The sequence below is a fragment of the Micropterus dolomieu genome, linkage group LG23 (assembly GCF_021292245.1).
Source record: "Micropterus dolomieu isolate WLL.071019.BEF.003 ecotype Adirondacks linkage group LG23, ASM2129224v1, whole genome shotgun sequence".
In the NCBI taxonomy this organism is placed as follows: domain Eukaryota; kingdom Metazoa; phylum Chordata; class Actinopteri; order Centrarchiformes; family Centrarchidae; genus Micropterus; species Micropterus dolomieu.
In genome coordinates, this window is record NC_060172.1 from 24,647,500 (window position 1) to 24,664,807 (window position 17,308).

Below are 17,308 nucleotides of genomic sequence, written 5' to 3' on the forward strand. Positions count from 1 at the left end.
AGACATGTCGATAAAACAAACACTTGGTTGACACGAAATGTGTCAAAATGGTAACGCAAACACACCCAGTGCTTGACTCTTTCTTGCACTGGCACTTCTCACAAGCTTTTCTGCCCTCTCCATGTCCGATTCTCTGGGAGATTCATATGGCCCTAAATAAACTGCTTTACCCAGGGGGCACTGTGTGACTTTCACCTGTTCCTGTTCTCGCCTGCCTGCTAATCTCAGCAGGGACAGGGTAGGTAGAAGAGAAACCCCTAACACTACACCGATACACACGACAACATGTGAATAAAGGGAGAACTGGCACCTACTTTCTTTTCCACTTAAGCACTGAACACACCGCAATAAGGTTTAACAGGCAGGATATTCGGTTTTCTAGTTCCCGAAGAGGTTCGCGGCCATGACGTTTTACGTTGAAGTACCCGTATGTGCCGGTCTGTTGGATTTCTAAGATGAGATGTTCAGGGGACGGTTGGAGCTTAGGACCGTTTACAATTAAACCGACTATCGCCACTATTCTGACAGTTACCCGTCCATGTAAATAATTATATATATGTTTTATGTACGTTATATCTGACACGCATTTTTTGGTTAAATATATTCATTATAGCACGTTTTCTCTTTATGAAATAACCTGCATTTGTCACAGGTTTCCAGCTAAATTCAATTAGCATGTTACACTTGAGGAACATGCAGTGGTTCTCTCTGGGATGTTTAAAAGTTTGTTATAAATTCTCAAACGTTGGTCCTAATGTGTAAATTATTAATAACTGTTTGAAATAAAAAATATTGTTGACTGGATTCGGAAGAATTGTCTTTTCTACAAAGTATAGGCGAACTGAAATTGAAATAGAAATGTATTTCGGTAGTAAACCATTACACAAATTAATCACAACATAAATGGGAAGCAACTAAACTAAAATGGTTGATGGAAAATAATAGCCTCCAACACACAACATTTTTACAGATAGAGGACAATTACAAAATAAAATACATACATACGAAACTGGCTGACTACAAGTCTACACTAATATGTCTTCCTTGAATTTACTTAAACAGTTTGTGGTGATTAACCATAGGCTGATTAACAGACAAGTCGCATCAACCATCTCGTTTATCGGAATTACGAGTTTACGAGGAGCTCATGAAGTGCTCCTATATGTGCGTACTGATGGTGGAGGAATCAGTACTGGGCAGAGAGACAGGAAGGACATGTTGGACCGGCTGCAGTCCTGAACTCCACATCTGTCCTCCCGCGATGGATTTCGTGCTGAGCGGAGTTGCGGCGTGCGGAGCATGTCTGTTCACCAACCCGCTGGAGGTCGTCAAAACGCGAATGCAGCTCCAGGGAGAGCTCCAGAGCCGGGGCACTTACCAGGTTTATTATCGTAACGTTTTCCACGCTTTTTACACCATCGGTAAAGTGGACGGACTGGCCGGCTTACAGAAAGGACTGGCGCCCGGCCTGGTGTATCAGTTCTTTATGAATGGAGTCCGGCTCGGCTCGTACGCCATCATTGAGTCCTCCGGTTACATCCACACGAACGGACGGGTCAGCGCGGTGAAAACCACGTTAGCGGGGGCAGTGGCCGGAGTGGTGGGAGCCGTGATGGGCAGCCCCGTATACTTGGTCAGTTAGTACCTTGCTATATTTTAGACTTCACTTCATTTCATTTGTTTCTTTAAAGGTTCATCAGCTGTGACATTTCAAGGTGAGCTATCAGTGTTGGAACTATGACGATTGTAAACAGAAAGTGTCTCCATTGACAGGTGAAGACTCATCTGCAGAGTCAGTCCACCTCCTCTATTGCAGTGGGACATCAGTATAAACACCAGGTAAGTTAACAGAATAACCCCAAGCTGATTATATAAAATATGGGGCATCAGCAGTTTCCTCACAAGTTCCTCCTCCTCCTGCCAGGGAATGGTCCAAGCTCTGGCAGCGATCTACAGGCAGCATGGCATTCTGGGACTGTGGAGGGGCTCCAGTGCTGCTGTACCCAGGGTCAGCGTGGGGTCAGCTACACAACTCTCTACCTTCTCCTCTTCCAAGGAGCTTGTGATTGACCTACAGGTTAGAATATTTTACTGCTACTCCCGAGTAGGCTCGCTGAGGTTACATCTTAACGTGAAAGTCGTCTAAATGCAGTGGTGAGGAATGGGAAGAGGCTGACCGAGGGAATGTTGTTTCCTCAGCCTCCCCCCACCATGTGTGCACATCATCCCTTTGACCGCACTGGGTTCTGGCATAACTCACATTCTTTCTTTGTCTATATGAGAAGAGCATGACGTAAACTGAAAAAGTTTGGGTTTATGACCGTTGATTGGACAAAACAATCAGTTTGAAGACATCACATTGGGCTCTGGGTACCTGTGATGGCCATTTTTCACTATTTGCTGATATTATCTAGAGCAGGGGTTTTCAAAGCTTGGGAAAAGCGACCCCCTCACGCCCCTGTAGTTTACCTGCTTAGTTTCGCTCAATTTTTTGATGCCTACCGGATCATGATTATGTTATTTGATCCCATAGACAGCTAAGATAACCTAATGTTGCTGTTTGACATGACTTCAGACTACACCAAATACATTTTTTTTTAAAAGTTCTAACCTAAACTACCAAATTAGTTTCTGACTCTGATAAAGTTGGAAAAAACATTTCCCAAAACTACTGCATCTCTGAACTCTCTCTATAATCACACACAAGTAGGCTGTTCTATGTGATTTATTTTTTTGATGACTTATGTAATAACTAATGTAATATTGTTTCACTTCCATTCACTGAGCCTCCCCTGACAGTTCGAAGCCCCCTGAATAGGTCCGCCTCACTCTTTGAAAAACCTCTTATCTAGACTCTAGACTAAGCAGTTAATTGAGAAATGATCATCAACATTCATTGATCATGAAAATAATCATTAGGTGCTGCCCTTAACTCAGAGACACAGTCTTGAGAAGAGATAAGCTGTAGTCTGTAGCTGTGCACAGATTACAAAGTCAGTCATTGTGACTCTAACAAAGCGCGAGGCGTTGGACTCTTCTGGAATAGAAATGCGACACCTTTCATTGGCCCCTCTGGCTTAAAACATGGAGCTTACACAACTGGTGCACCAGTTTACATGCCGCTGACCCAGCTCTAGTTCAAAAGTATACAACCATAAACTATAAATAGTGTTTGTATTACACTGACCAATCTGCAAAAATGTTTAGAAAAGACACGTGTAGTTTTCTTGTACTTCTTTCTTTAATTCCCAGACTCCTTTTTGGGCTGTTTCAATTGGTTGGTGGGCCAGTGAGGGTGGAGGTCGCTTTGTCCACACCTCCCAACGTCCCCACTGACACTCTCGCTTCCAGTCGCACAAGCTGCTGTATTACTCTGTTGAAGTGCAGCTTAGTTTTTGATTTTAACATTGTATTAATCAGTGCTAAGATAGAGCTGACAATATGCCAACCTGTCTGTTCCACAATGTTCAGCGAACACAGGCGGTCTACATCGCTTGCAAGTAAATGACCTTCAAAGAGGTAAAAAGTGTTTAGCTGCTGCTATGTTGCCTGTTTATAGCTTGATGCTTCCTCTTCTGTGCATTCTGCAGTTATCTTTTATATGCTTTTGTGTTGTAACACAGTAGATTCGCATAGAAAACAGGTTTAGCTTTAGCAATTGGAGTGTGTATCTAACATAGGCACTAATAATGGAACCATTCTTCTGTTTCACTGCATGCAGGGAGATCATGATCAGTTAAATTTAGAAGTTGCTGCACACATGGGGCTGCCCTGATGATGATATACTGGTCTCGTATCACTGCATTGGTGCAAAGAGGGTTCTCTATCCTGTAATTTCTCACTCCTATCGTACTGCTACCAGACCCTCACATGTTGTGGAAACATTGTGAAATATTACTTCTCTTCTAGTGCAAATGAGAGTTGGCAATCAAATTCCAGATCTCACAATATTTGAATCCTCAATAGGCTAGATCAGCATTACACGACTGAGGGGAGGCAGTCTCTCCTCAGTTCTTCCAGTACTTTGAGATAACACACATTAACTGTAGCCAACAACAGATGCACGTGTACATGTACATGTACATGGTCATGACATGTTCTAGACTAAAGACACATTGTTCTTAGCTTATCCTTTGTACATTACAACATCTCAAACATCCGCCATCTGCATCTAAGCCTCCTCCACACATATCCCGTTGTTGTGCCACTATAGTATTGACCTTCCCAGAATATGCATACACAGGAAGACGTTTCAACACCCCTCCAGGCTAAACTCTTTCAAATGAGTTTACTTGCATTAAGTTGCATTAAGAGTGTAAACATTGTAATATGATGACATAATAACAATGTTTGAGGTTGTTGCCTCACCACTTATTTTCTTCTTTCCAAGGTGTTCTCAAAGGACAGCTGGTTGGTGGCCCTAAGTGCCGGCATGATCAGCAGTGTGGTGGTGGTGATGGCTATGACGCCATTTGATGTAGTGAGCACGCGACTCTACAACCAGCCCGTGGATCACTTGGGCAAGGTGCGGAGAGAGAGGAATATGTTAAATTTTATTTCATTTTGCACCAACGCACAAGGGTCTCACATGAATATATATATTTGAATAATGAAGTGTGCGTATTTCACTTCATGCAGAACATTCGATCACAGTTTAAGTATTACCATGTCAGACAACGTTGTTGATTGCAGTTTATTAAATCAATGTGATGAGGCTACATTAGCCGCTACTAGCACGATACACCTGAATCTCTTACCAAACTGTTGGTGGTCGAGTTGCATTGTGGGTAATGCTGCATAGATTTATTAAATTTTTTTAAAATTGTCCCATCGTGGGTCTGACAATTTCATAGCTAAACAGGTGGAGTACTCTTTGAAGGATTATAACTTATAAGTAATGACTGATCATAAGGAGCTTAAACACTCACATCCAGCTGGGACAGTCAGCTGACCAGATCCAGGCTGACTTTCATTTTCTCATCTTTTAGGGACAGCTCTATAAAGGATTTGCTGACTGCTTTTCCAAGACGCTGAGGAAGGAGGGCTTGATGGGACTCTACAAAGGCTTGGGAGCGTCTTATTTCCGGCTTGGGCCACACACCATTCTGTCTTTGTTCTTCTGGGATGAACTGCGCAAGCAGTACCAGGAGTTCAGATAACATCAGGGACAAGGAAATGGGAAATGGGTAACTCATTAAGCTCTGAGTGCATATGTTAAATGAGTCCTCATTTAATGAGTTCACTATTATGAAGTAAAAGAAAAACCAGGCGATGCTGCTGTCCTTTCTTAAAGGGAAAGAGAAAGAGCAAAGGTTACATTATACACTCCAATGAGAAAACACAGTCAAAATGCATCAGAGAGAAGGTGAAAATGTCAAAACGGATATCAGAGAGATATCATAAAAGATTTGACTTAGTGACAAATATGCACAGATGTGAAGATAACTTATATAGGAACTTAGAAGATAACGCAATAGACCTCATACTTGATGTCCTCCAGGACAAATGCAACAAAACCTCATGGCTCTTTTAAAGCTCTCCAAAATATATGAAATAATCTGCTCTGAACTGGTCCTTCCTGAGAAAATTAATGGATTGTGCCAACACATGTTAACACAGGTAACAGTCTAAACTAGTGTATTCAAAGGGAAACATACAGTATGATGAAACAAAGATAAAAGTAAATGCTGCTGTTTAATCAAGAGTAAAGAAATGTGCTAGTCATACAAAAGCAAATGACCTGCAGTAGCCTTGTATTTACTGGAGGCAACGCAGAGTGTAATATGTCAACAGAAGTAAGACTTCTGGGCATTTCCTGTAAGCAACTTTGCCTTCAAGGTAAGAAGTGTTCTTAAAGCAAAGAGAACCTGCTTATAACTAATCTAGTCAGTATAAACTTTGTTCAAACCCACATAACTTATTTTACATTTTAATGGAGTTTCCAAATGCAACAAATATGTTAGGCCGAGTTTTGGAGAAAATGTTTATAAAATGAAGTCCTGACTTTGAATATTTCACTTGGTGTAAACATCATATAGCTTTTATTAAATAACTGGAACAGAATATATTAATTTATATTGTATATATCACAGTAAGGATAATTTTTTAGAACCTCAAATGGAAAAAAGGGAAAAGACATCAGATTTGAGTTACATTATTGTTGTTTTTTACAAATGCCTTCAATATGCTGTATCGTCCAGTTTATTGGTGAATATTGTACATATCAATCATTCTGACCAGCGTACTGATATGTACAAACGCAGTTTAGTGCGTCATTGTCAGAATTATTTTATTTCTTTATGCATCTTTATTTATTTTTATAGGGACAAATACATAATATTTATTGATTGTTACGCCACTTATGCCTAGATGGGCTTTTTTAGAATAATAAATAGTGCAATATTAGAATAGATGATAAAATCACTAACAAGAAAAACAGTAGATAATGTTAAGTACAGTAAAAGTAGATAAAGAAAGACCTGGTATTTTTAACTTAAAAACTAAATTAGTTGACTTTAAGTTCATGTATCATTTGTGCTACATGGCTTTATCATCATCATGTACAGGGTAATGCCAGGAGAAGCTTGCCAGTGCAGTTTGATTTGTAAGTTTCCGTTTAAATTGACTCATTTATCTTCTGTATGTTTGCAAAATCTGTGATTTGAGATACTTGCTGTTCCTGTCCCACCACTAATATCCATTAATTCATGTGACCTTTTAGTATATTGAGATCATCCTGATTCAGAACATCGTTCCAGTGCTCCTTACAAAGAGCACTCTCCAAGGTTGCCAGATCAGTTCAGTTCAAAGTTGACAAAAAAATGTAAATACCAAAATAAATTTACAATCTTAACTGTGAAAATAGCATTGATACGAAAAGCTACTTACAAAATGGTATGCCTTAATCCAGAATGAAATAAATTTAAATAATTGTCAGAGAGTATATTTTGTAATTCAAGTTGAACTTGCAAGTTTGGTTTAAATCAAATTTATAATTGTAACTTCTTTTATTTATTTTTTGTTTGGTACATTTATCTAATCAATTGATAATGAAATCATCAAAATTAATACTTCTACCTGATGTATTTGATATTGTTACTATAATATTTACTGTCTAACATTTAAGCCATTATTTATTACAGTGTGTTGTTATGGCCTTTGAAAAATAATTCAGTTCAAGACAGGAGTAAAAAACACTAATCTTAAATTATTTTGGTATTGATGTGAATGAATATCAGTCATGTCAGTCATGTTCATCATGTACCTACTATAATTTTACGATGTCCAGCTCAGCATGAGCATGTTACTTAGCAGCTTAAAATAGGCTTATAGCGTAAAGGCAGATGACATGATGAGTTGAGTTTTTCTTCACACAGTTAGAAAAGGGCGTTCCACTGACTTCAACAGCTCTGTGTCATTATTGGTACAGCTCCAGTGTGCGGTAGACTAATGGTTTTGTGAAGCTTTTGCAGATTATTCTGATCACCGTGAAATGGACTGTGTTAACATTGTGAACACTGTTTATCGTGACGTGTTATAAATGTACTGTAGCTTTATGAGCACATATTTGTCATCTTACATAATACAACACAGGAGACAATGTTATTTGAGTTCATTTGTATTATGAAGCTTTGGTCTCCTTATATTGCCATGTAAGACTTTGTAACTTCTCGATGTAATGCAGTTAATCTGTGAATGATTCCTGTCAAACAAACTTTGTGCCAAAACGTTTGCAGTTCGTTTAGTTCACATCAAGCCAAATGAACAATTTTCAGTGGTTCAGACACCAAGTAGTACTGAAAACTCCAAACTGAACTGGCTGAAACAGATTAGAAACTAGACTGTGTGAACAATTACTGCTACGTAAAAGACCCCTCAGTAAAATCTATTCAGGAGTGAAAAACATTACCAAGTACACCTAAATTCTTAATATAGTATGCTGTCCACTACCTTGAATAAATAAATGAATAGAAACCTGTTAACAGTGGTCTACAATGACTCCAAACTCCAAACTTACTGGATAATTTATATATTTTAGGTGCCTGGGGAATGAAGGAGAGAGGTTGTGGGAGGACTGATTATGTATAGTACATGCAATAATGTTATTTTTAGTTTTTATACATTTGTCAGGAGATTGCTTATTTGCAGATGGTTCCACTGTAAAGTTGCTGATGACTTGCAAATGTATAATGGCTGTTACATGCAGTGGCGTGGCTATGTCTCACAAATGTGTTACTAATTGCACCATGTCTGTGCAACGGACTTAAATTATCACTTTTTATTGACGAACATTGTGGTTTTACTCACTTGTTATTTATGGGCTGAATTGAATATGAGACATGAAAATTGTTAATTTTCTGTCATATTATACTCAACCTTTAGTACTAATGTCTTACACAGCTGAGAAGACGGTGGCTTGAGGTTAATTTCCTTGAGTTTACAAGAATTACAGTAATCTTCTCACCACTGCGTACAAAATTGAACAATTGGTAAATTTCCCCACCGGCTGATCGAATTATTAGAGAACAGAAAGTGCAGCCATCTGTTTTCACATCACTAATGCATTTTAAAGATTTCCGATAGTGTTTAGCATACAAAATTATTTGAAAGGAACTAATTAATTTGGAAACAAGCAGGTCAGCTGTGTGAAAATGCAAACATAACAACATAGCCTGAGTTGTGACATGACACCCAGAGGGAAATGTATTTTATGTACACACAGATAACGTTTGAATGCGCCTGACACAAAGGTGACTGAAGGCGACAGCTCTGTTAACTCTACATGTTTTCACAAATGACTATTCTGTTGCAACATTGTTTTTTATTACTGACTGTACAGAGACAATGATCACAGTATCATTAAAATTTAGTCCACAGTACAGCTCATAAAATATGAGCGTATAACACAGCATGTTGAAAAGTAACAACTAAAAAAAGTATTGTAGCTGGTGAGCAGTCACTGGTATTACATGTGCTGCCATTGGGACTTCAGTGTGTTTTGACAAGAGCTCCTGTCAATTTGTGGAGTGTTACGGAGGAACACTGGACATTTTGTCCACGGTGGCTGGCTTGAAGCTCAGAAGCCAGTCGCGTTCTTACACACAAAACTGGTCCTTAGGAAGAAATTAAACATTAATGGTTTTAGTATTTTCCAATTCTAACATGTACGTAAAAAAATCTTATTTTATTCATCGTCTTTGACATGATTTACTGTAGCTTCCATAGTACTCTACTGCCCTTTTTGTGACTTCAAGGTTGATGGCGTTCAATCTCTCAGACTGACAGAGCAGAGAAATGACTGACTAACAATCATCTCTAAAAAAAAAAAAAACAACCTCCAGCCCTATCCCTTCACTCCAGCTGCTCCAGTGCAGCAATGGGCAGCTCCCAGGTGTAAATGTTTGTGTGTAAATTTCTGTGCAAGTAGGAAACGGGTCATTGGGCAGGTCATGCTCAGTGAGCCTCAATGAATAAAAATATAAAAATAAAATAAAAAACATGGACAGCAACAGGTTTTTTTTACAAAATGTAGTCACAAATATCTTTAAAGGGTTATAAGAGAAATAATGAATCAGTATGTGATACCACTACAATTAGTCTAAATGGAATTACCATTATTATTATTAAATGAACATTTTCCCAGTCAGCAGTGTCAACAGTAAATCTGCCCTGACATGACTCCTCTGCAGGATGTTCCTTTGAACACAGAGGAGGAACTAATCGGGGAAAAGCGTATGTGCTCACTCGTGTCTGCCGCGTGATTGCACTTCTTTCCCAGTTTAAAACCACGAATGTGTATTAGAAATGACTCAGACTAATGAAATTCTTGTGAAACTGTGCTTGCCTTACTGTTCCTGTACCTAGATTTAAATGATCAGTTTGTACTTGTACTTGAAAGCAGTTTAGTGAACCAAAATTTCAAAATGGTATGACAAACTAGCCACCAGGTGACTTTAAATACACCTAAAAACGCAAAGTTTATTTTGAAGGTCACCTGCAGATGCTATTAAAAAATATTACCCAGGTGTGTAGTTTTTATTTAACTCACTAGGGGGCGACAACATATTTTCCTACAATAATGGGAAACTAACTGCAGATACCAAATTTAAGACATTTGTATGAAAATACCATAATAAACATTTACTGCTACTTCTGCACCGCGCAGTTATTGATATGCCAACATCTGGCACAGAATCAGTCTTCCTTTTTAGTGGTGGTGGTGCTGCTCCTGTAGCAGAAGACTTGGGCCAGGAGGACACCGCTGAAACAGACTGACAGTATGTGTGACAGAGCAGCAAATGAGCATCCCGTCTCCTACAAGACATGTTGGAGGCAATCTCAGTTAGTAAAGGCAACACTGACAGACTGGAGTAAAATATACAGTCGTCCAGCTATGTTTATGTTTGTGTGCAATTCCTGAATACCTGTAGAGACACAAACCAGACACCCAGAGACCCTATCCATGATAGTAACACAGACAGAGTGGACAGTTGCCCTGTGCAACCATTGCAGTAGTTAGTTCCAGCCTGGAGACCCTGAAAACAACAAACCTAGTGAATAAATTCACTCTCCTCTGTGCATAATCACTTCAAAGTTCACATGTCTCATTAATCATAGCTCAGAAATGGAGCTGTACAGACAACATAAGCCACGTAGTTGCTACCTTGCTTGCTATTAAAGCTGCCAAACTTGTGGACTGCATCATTGAGCCGACTCCTGCAGCTGCATAGGAGCCCAGAAGGAACATCACACCACCGTAGGCCAAGAGGAACAACATCCCTGTCATGCAAACATGATGATAAGATGTTGGAAACTTCATGCACAAGAAAATAATGCCACACAAGAAGCGTTCAAACATTTAATAGCAAGAATGTTCACTTTCACAATGAATAGTTATCTGACAAATGTTGAAATGAATGAATCAACTCAACCTACAAAGTTAAACCGGCTGTTAAACCACTGTTGTCATTGCTCTTCCAAAAAAAAGAGGTCTGTGAAAAGGTTATGAGTCGCGTGGTGACACCACAAGGTGGTGCTCCAGGAAAGCACTGATCAAAAATGAAATAGGAAGACTGTGTGAGTGACAGCCACCTGAAACACTGAAGTTAAGATGTCCAAAATATCTTTGGACAGTTGACAGTCCCACCAGTGTGAGGAAACATGTGTTAGAGCAAGTGGTTTGATAAAAACATGGCCGATATGGCTGGTATGTTTTTTTCCCTTGTAAGTGGTACATTGTAAGTGTTGCCTAAAAGCAATACTTATCTGAACTTGTTATCTGAATCCACCTTCAGATGTTATTATGATCTAGCTCTGTTACTGAGCCAAACGTTATCTCACCTTTGAAGTTCTTTAGTTTAGAGAATTTTGTTAGCCATTTATAAATACTAAGATGAAGACTACCACTGACCCTGCAGCACCAGCCAAACCTAAGAAGATTACATCTAAAATCTAGACAAGCAGAGCGTCAATGGAGAAAAACTAAGCTGCAAGTCCATTATGACAGTTTTAACAAACCCTGATTTCTAAAAATCATGGTAATCCCAGAATGCCTTTTTTCACATCCTCATTAATCCAGCTCCAAAAATCCACTTTTTCATCACCTCAAAAATGTGAAGAGTTTGAGACGAAATAACAAAAATCAGGTCAGATCTAAACCATGGTATAAAGATTGTGCATGGGCCCTTTCTTTGGACGCTTTCCCACTGCACTGAGTGACTTTGCTACTGTTGATAAAGTCATGCTCATGAACCAAGTAATGCAACTAAAGCTCCCCACCTGCTCACTTGATCCTTTCCCCACCACTTTTTTAAAGACTGTGTTTTGAGGATGAAGTGCTAGCGATTGTAAATCTCTCCCCTGCTAACTGGTATTTCCCACTGGCACTGAGAACTGCTATTGTGCAATCTCTTCCAAAGAAAAGTAATCTGGCTCCTTTAGTGATAAATTAAAATTTTAATTCTTAAAAAAACATCTTAACAGCTAAATTATTACCTTAATTTCAGTTTTATATTTGAGAAGTTTCAGTCTGGTTGTAAAAAAACCTGAGATTGCCTATTTACTACATTATTATTTCCTATTATTACAGTTTACTTTCACTGCATTGTTGTATTTTCATTATTTTTCATTCTATTTGTGTATTTCATTTCAAAGTATTTAGAGACAAACTAATGCATTGTTGGTTTTGGTCTTTTCATGCAATTTGATGACAATAACAAAAATACAGAATAAAGTCAGAAAGTAGGCTACACATTATTTGGAATGTGTAGCCTACTGTCCACAGTACAGTCTGTGAATCTAGAAAAATGTGTGCTAACCTTTGAGAGTATCACCACGATAATGCAGGATTAGGAAGACAATCGCTGCTGTCTGGGCCAACGTGAAGAGCCTCTCACCCCAAGCACTGCGGAGGAGTTCAGGTAAAACACATGTAAGGCACACATCTATGATGATAGATTCATGCTCTCAGCTGCAGAGTATGTACATTTATGCACTTGTCTTTAAAGCTTACATTAAGGTGTGTAGTCTACATCATTCATATATTTATTGACTGGATGTCACCAGTATAGGCTACACCCAGGGCCTTGTGCAAACGACTCAGTTCCACAGCTGGTGAATTCATACAGAATGATCAATCTGAGAAAACCGGTTGAGCATTAAACTTGGTGTAGTTTCCAGCATCACAGACACAGATGAACTCTTGGGATTTATGACGAAATGTTGGCGAAAAGTGGCAAGAGAATTCATGATAACCATAACTAAATTATGGATGAAATACAAAAACAGTGCTTAGACTGACACTTTTTTTTTTAACTTCAACTGTCCGTTTCTAAAGTTTTTACATCTCAAATCAATGTTTAGAGAAGTTAGCAACATGATTATGAAGCAACACTGAGTCACGGTGTGATCTTTCAGGGCAAAAGCAGCCCAGACCAAGAACTCTGACATAGGGAATACGTACAAGAGAGGGAAGTTGTTGGCCATTGCGTACACAACAGGACATGAGAGGGCATAAAGCTGCAGCAGAGCGGAAGTCAGACTCAGGCCAACTGCACTTCCTCTCCACAGTATCTTCAACAGCTGAGGTAGCTGTGCTGCAAGGAGATGACAGACAGGAAGTCAGGATGGTGCAGTTTCTCATGAAGTGAGAAATATCTGTGCTTTTACATAGATCACATGGGTTTTTTTGTGATATCATCACCAGGACTGGTTATCTACATAGTATTCATGGGAATGTGAATCCTGATGTGATTAGTGAGAAGAGACATATTAGTGAAATAATGACTGGGTGATTTCTTTCTCGTGGTCTGCTTAAAGACATCTCACATGTGAGTGTGCCCTGATGAAAAGCTATTATGTAATCTTTGTTGTGTTTGTTTGTGATGCCCTGCTGCTGCTGCTGTCACGTGATTACATCAGATAGGTTAAAGGGAAGTCTTACACAAGAAAGTGTCCAGAATGATCCAAACTCCGACAGTTCTGTTCAGCACAAACTTTAGGCAAGGCACTGGGACAAATGAAAAATGTTAAAACAATCACTGCAGATGTTCACTCGGGCCAACTCCTAATGTTGGATAACACAGTGAGAGGCCTAAAACACGATTTTGTACACGAGTTACAGAAAGAATAACACAGACGTAACATATAATATCCCAGTTATAGGTTACCAAAAGTTTGCAATGTATAAGTATAGGCTAAGTGGGAGAGGCGAAAGCCCTCCAAGACTCTACCTCCCGCACATCTGGAAAGATTTCTCGCAACATTTCACCCATTTTACCCGAAATGTAACAACAACAAGCCTCACCGTGCAAGTGAAAGTTGACGCAAATCTCCTCATAACATTTTTCTGGCATTAAATAGGTAACCAGGAAGTGTTTGACAGGAGACGTGGCCATCGTGGGTCAGCTGCAGCCAGGAGTACTGCTCAGTAACAGGGGGAGTGGTCCAAAGGATCCCCAATATTTATAGCGGAGTGTAGACCCCGTCTGTCCGTCCAGCTGTTATCTCTGAGGGTAAACGTGTCCGGAAGTCCACGGTTTCATAAAAAACGCACCTAGCCTCTTTATTCCCTTTTTCCCCCGGATAAATTTTCAGGGCTTTTCAAAGTGTGTGGCGGGCCTGGGGGGGGGGGGGGGGGGGGGGGGGGGGGGGGGGGGGGGGGGGCTACATGTGTGAGAGTTCAGTTTTGGGGAACTGTTTTCCCCCCCATCAGAGTCAGAAACTAATAAATGCCTTAGGACAGATCTTTTTTTTTTTTTTTTTAACTATTTGGTGTAGTCAGAAGTTATGGGTTAAGTTAGAAGTTAGGCTATTTTGGCTATTTTGGCTCAAATGTTTAGTGTCTATGGGATCAAATAATATAATCATGATCCCATAGGCATCCAGGAATTGAGCGAAACTTACTTAAGTAAACTAAAGATGTGGTGGGGAAGGGGGCGCCATTTTCCAAGCTTTGTCTGCAAGGAGGCCCGCAATCTCAGACTTTGAAAACCCTTGATTTAAATTACGTCTGCTCCCTCTTCCTCATTGTAAAATCCACAATATTTGATTATGTGAATATTTTTTATTTTACAAGATACTGCTCCACTAAAAGGTCAGTCCTCAGTGTATGTGTACTGGAGAACTGTATTCATATCATGCTTGGTTTCCAAACTTATGTCACAAAATCCTTCTTGTATAGGTACACATTTTATACTCAGATTTAAAGCGAGCACAGATAAACGCTCCCCCTTTGACAGATTAATTCTAAAACTGACAGGTGAACTCTGCACATAACATCATTCTGCACAGTGTTTGCCTTAAATCTGGAGTGGAGTAACAATGAGCAAAACACATTTTCAGTGGCCAGGGTATCTTTTAAATAGCTTTTACCCTAGTTATTAAAGTCATTGATTTTCCTTCAGTCTGATGCATTCATTCATGATGAAATGTAAATTTAAATACCTTGATAACACATCTCTTAGAGTTACAGAATCCCTACTCAAGTCAGAGCACAAAGTCTGCTGGATTAAAACTACGCTAAGAACGATAATTTACACAAAAGTACACACAACAAACTACATATGATTCTGTTATTAATAACCTTTTTACACCTCCCATACCAATTAGCCATCATACTTGTGTCCTCAAGTGTGGGTGCGACTTCTCTTTTCTGGAAACAGGAAGGACATGAGCCAAAACCTTATAAGCAAGAGCTTTGACATCAGTTAGTGAGTTTTCACCCTGACAACATGTGCACTGGAAAATGCTCCCGTTGCATTGCTGTTACTCTGTACCCATTAGTGGTCATAGCCATCATCTGTAACATAGTGTTGTTCTTTCCTGGCGGGGACATCAAGTACGCCAAAGATGGACACATTACCGAGGAGGTGAAATACATGGGGGGACTCGTTGGAGGGGGTTTACTGGTAAGTTGTCTAGCCTCTTATTAAAGTGTGAGACTCTGGACTAAAAGCTGCTCTAAGCTTGATTCTGAAATATAATGTGCAGCATTGGGTAAAACTGAAAAACATTGGCTTTATACTTTGCATATGTTTTTATTGGTTTCTCAGTGGTTACCTCACCTGTTATGGATCCTAAATCTGTGCTTCAGTGATTCTCTTAATCTAGCAACATTTCAGATCCATTGCATTATTGATTAGTGTCATCAGGTACCCCATATTTTAATGATGCACCTTTCAGCCTGACTGCTACAAGTCTCAAACTTTTAATGCCACAGTTTGAAATTGAATTCCTCAAAACCTGACTGAGGACTAACTTCCTCAAAGTGCTGAATTGTTTTAACTAAATTTATGAATGATTTTGAACATGTTTGACACTGATGCTGCATCTGGTTCCCTGTCAATGAATGTGTACTGCCACAGGTGTTGATCCCAGCACTTTACATCGGCTTGACTGGAGAAGAGGGCTGCTGTGGAAATCGCTTTGGGGTGAGTCGGTCAGGAGTAGATGTTTTAGGTGGTCAGTAAAAGATAAAGGGAAAACATACCTTGAGTTAACATTTCATCAAATTATTGTTTCTAAGGTCAAGAAGAAGAAACTCAACTAAATACAAGTGTTTAATGGAGACCTGTTAAGCTGAGAATTACTAAAAAAATTAATTTAAAAAAGTGAAATATGCTGAATGGTCATCATAACCACAGCACAAAACATTTTCTTTCTCCTTTTCTTTCTTTAAAAAAGGACATTTATTTATAAGTTTAAAACCTTCATAAAAAATCTGCTGATAGATACCGATATTAATCAGAAAATATTTAAACATTTCTGACCTCTGCTTATCATTTAACTTCTGCAGATGTTCTTATCCATTGTATTTGCTGCAGTGGGTGTGGCCGGTGGCCTTTACAGTGCCTTTGTAGCGGTGCTTGGTTTGAGTAACGGGCCCCTCTGCAAAGTTGGTGATGAATGGACAACACCTTTTAAAAACAGGTGACAAACAGAAGTAACTGTCTGATGTAATAATATGATATAAGAAATCCTGGTTATTTATACGCCTGTTCTCTTACATAGTGATTTTTCCTACCTGACTGATGACAAGTTGTGGGGAAACTGCATAGAGCCTAAGAACGTGGTGCAGTTCAACGTTGGATTGTTCATCATTCAGATAGCAGTCAGCAGCCTGCAGGTGATTCTCTGCGCCATTCAGATGATCAACGGCTTCTTTGGCTGCCTGTGTGGAGCCTGCAACGACAAAGAGGTAAAGACAAAGAGGTCACACAGAGGTTCCATGTCAGGATATCTGAATCCAGATATTTCTCAGATAAGGAGTGTCATTTAAGGGAATCTTAACTTCAGTTGTGCTTTCTTTTTCTTTTTTTTAACTTGCAGGAACCATGGTCAGGAAGCTCTGATCGTGTACAATTATACTACATCTGAAAAGACGACTGTTGCCGAGACTAGTGTTCCTGAGTGAATCTGTATAAAACATTCACTTTGAAATTGTTGCAGTCTCTGACAACAGATTTTAACATTTTATGTATATTTTATGATGCTCCACATGGTTGCAACGCATTAGTTTATGTTGTGAAATAAGCACAGTTTCAGGAATAACTCATGCTAATTATACTCTAAAGTGGTTTTCGAAATATAAGCTGCTGATCCCCTGCTACAGCTCTTTGTTGTGTTTTATCACATTTAGCATTTTACTGTAATATTAACTGTTTGGCTTATACATTTCAGGCAAAATAATAAATACCACGCCTTCTTCTTCAGTAACACGTTTTATGTTGATTGTATGATTACAATAAATGTCACTCAATACTGTTTCAGTGTTCACATCTATATAAATGTTGCAGTGTTATCTCAGACT

At 39.2% G+C, this 17,308-nt stretch overlaps 3 protein-coding genes across 3 annotated transcripts; 2 read left to right on the forward strand and 1 right to left on the reverse strand.

The window, feature by feature from the left end:
* The first annotated feature begins 1,195 nt into the window (after positions 1-1,195).
* Positions 1,196-8,289, forward strand: slc25a35 (solute carrier family 25 member 35). The gene is made up of 5 exons (XM_046039016.1): positions 1,196-1,633; positions 1,774-1,839; positions 1,925-2,077; positions 4,391-4,525; positions 4,989-8,289. Exons 1-5 carry the CDS (start codon positions 1,262-1,264, stop codon positions 5,157-5,159), a joined length of 897 nt encoding a protein of 298 aa, XP_045894972.1. The 5' UTR covers positions 1,196-1,261; the 3' UTR covers positions 5,160-8,289.
* A 388-nt stretch (positions 8,290-8,677) lies between these two features.
* On the reverse strand, positions 8,678-14,014 carry LOC123962739 (mannose-P-dolichol utilization defect 1 protein-like). The gene is made up of 7 exons (XM_046039017.1): positions 13,805-14,014; positions 13,442-13,507; positions 12,962-13,094; positions 12,318-12,403; positions 10,664-10,779; positions 10,425-10,535; positions 8,678-10,314 (listed from the first exon to the last, which is right to left on the reverse strand). The coding sequence occupies exons 1-7, from the start codon at positions 13,893-13,895 to the stop codon at positions 10,195-10,197; spliced, it is 723 nt and encodes a 240-aa protein (XP_045894973.1). The 5' UTR covers positions 13,896-14,014; the 3' UTR covers positions 8,678-10,194.
* Positions 14,015-15,105: 1,091 nt separating this feature from the next.
* Positions 15,106-17,262, forward strand: LOC123963303 (transmembrane 4 L6 family member 4-like). Its single transcript, XM_046040075.1, has 5 exons — positions 15,106-15,407; positions 15,864-15,929; positions 16,295-16,428; positions 16,510-16,696; positions 16,828-17,262. Exons 1-5 carry the CDS (start codon positions 15,231-15,233, stop codon positions 16,873-16,875), a joined length of 612 nt encoding a protein of 203 aa, XP_045896031.1. The 5' UTR covers positions 15,106-15,230; the 3' UTR covers positions 16,876-17,262.
* Positions 17,263-17,308: the final 46 nt, after the last annotated feature.

Excerpts from the sequence above, each read along its gene's own strand:
- slc25a35 (XM_046039016.1), top strand. The coding sequence starts at position 1,262 with ATGGATTTCGTGCTGAGCGGAGTTGCGGCGTGCGGAGCATGTCTGTTC. Across the intron at positions 1,634-1,773 it reads TGGGCAGCCCCGTATACTTG|GTGAAGACTCATCTGCAGAG; the intron begins GTCAGTTAGTAC and ends CTCCATTGACAG. Across the intron at positions 2,078-4,390 it reads AGCTTGTGATTGACCTACAG|GTGTTCTCAAAGGACAGCTG; the intron begins GTTAGAATATTT and ends CTTCTTTCCAAG.
- LOC123962739 (XM_046039017.1), bottom strand. The coding sequence starts at position 13,895 with ATGGCCACGTCTCCTGTCAAACACTTCCTGGTTACCTATTTAATGCCA. Across the intron at positions 13,095-13,441 it reads CATTCTGGACACTTTCTTGT|CACAGCTACCTCAGCTGTTG; the intron begins GTAAGACTTCCC and ends ATCTCCTTGCAG. Across the intron at positions 12,404-12,961 it reads GCCAACAACTTCCCTCTCTT|TGCTTGGGGTGAGAGGCTCT; the intron begins GTACGTATTCCC and ends ACTCCTCCGCAG.
- LOC123963303 (XM_046040075.1), top strand. The coding sequence starts at position 15,231 with ATGTGCACTGGAAAATGCTCCCGTTGCATTGCTGTTACTCTGTACCCA. Across the intron at positions 15,930-16,294 it reads GCTGTGGAAATCGCTTTGGG|ATGTTCTTATCCATTGTATT; the intron begins GTGAGTCGGTCA and ends TAACTTCTGCAG. Across the intron at positions 16,697-16,827 it reads GAGCCTGCAACGACAAAGAG|GAACCATGGTCAGGAAGCTC; the intron begins GTAAAGACAAAG and ends TTTAACTTGCAG.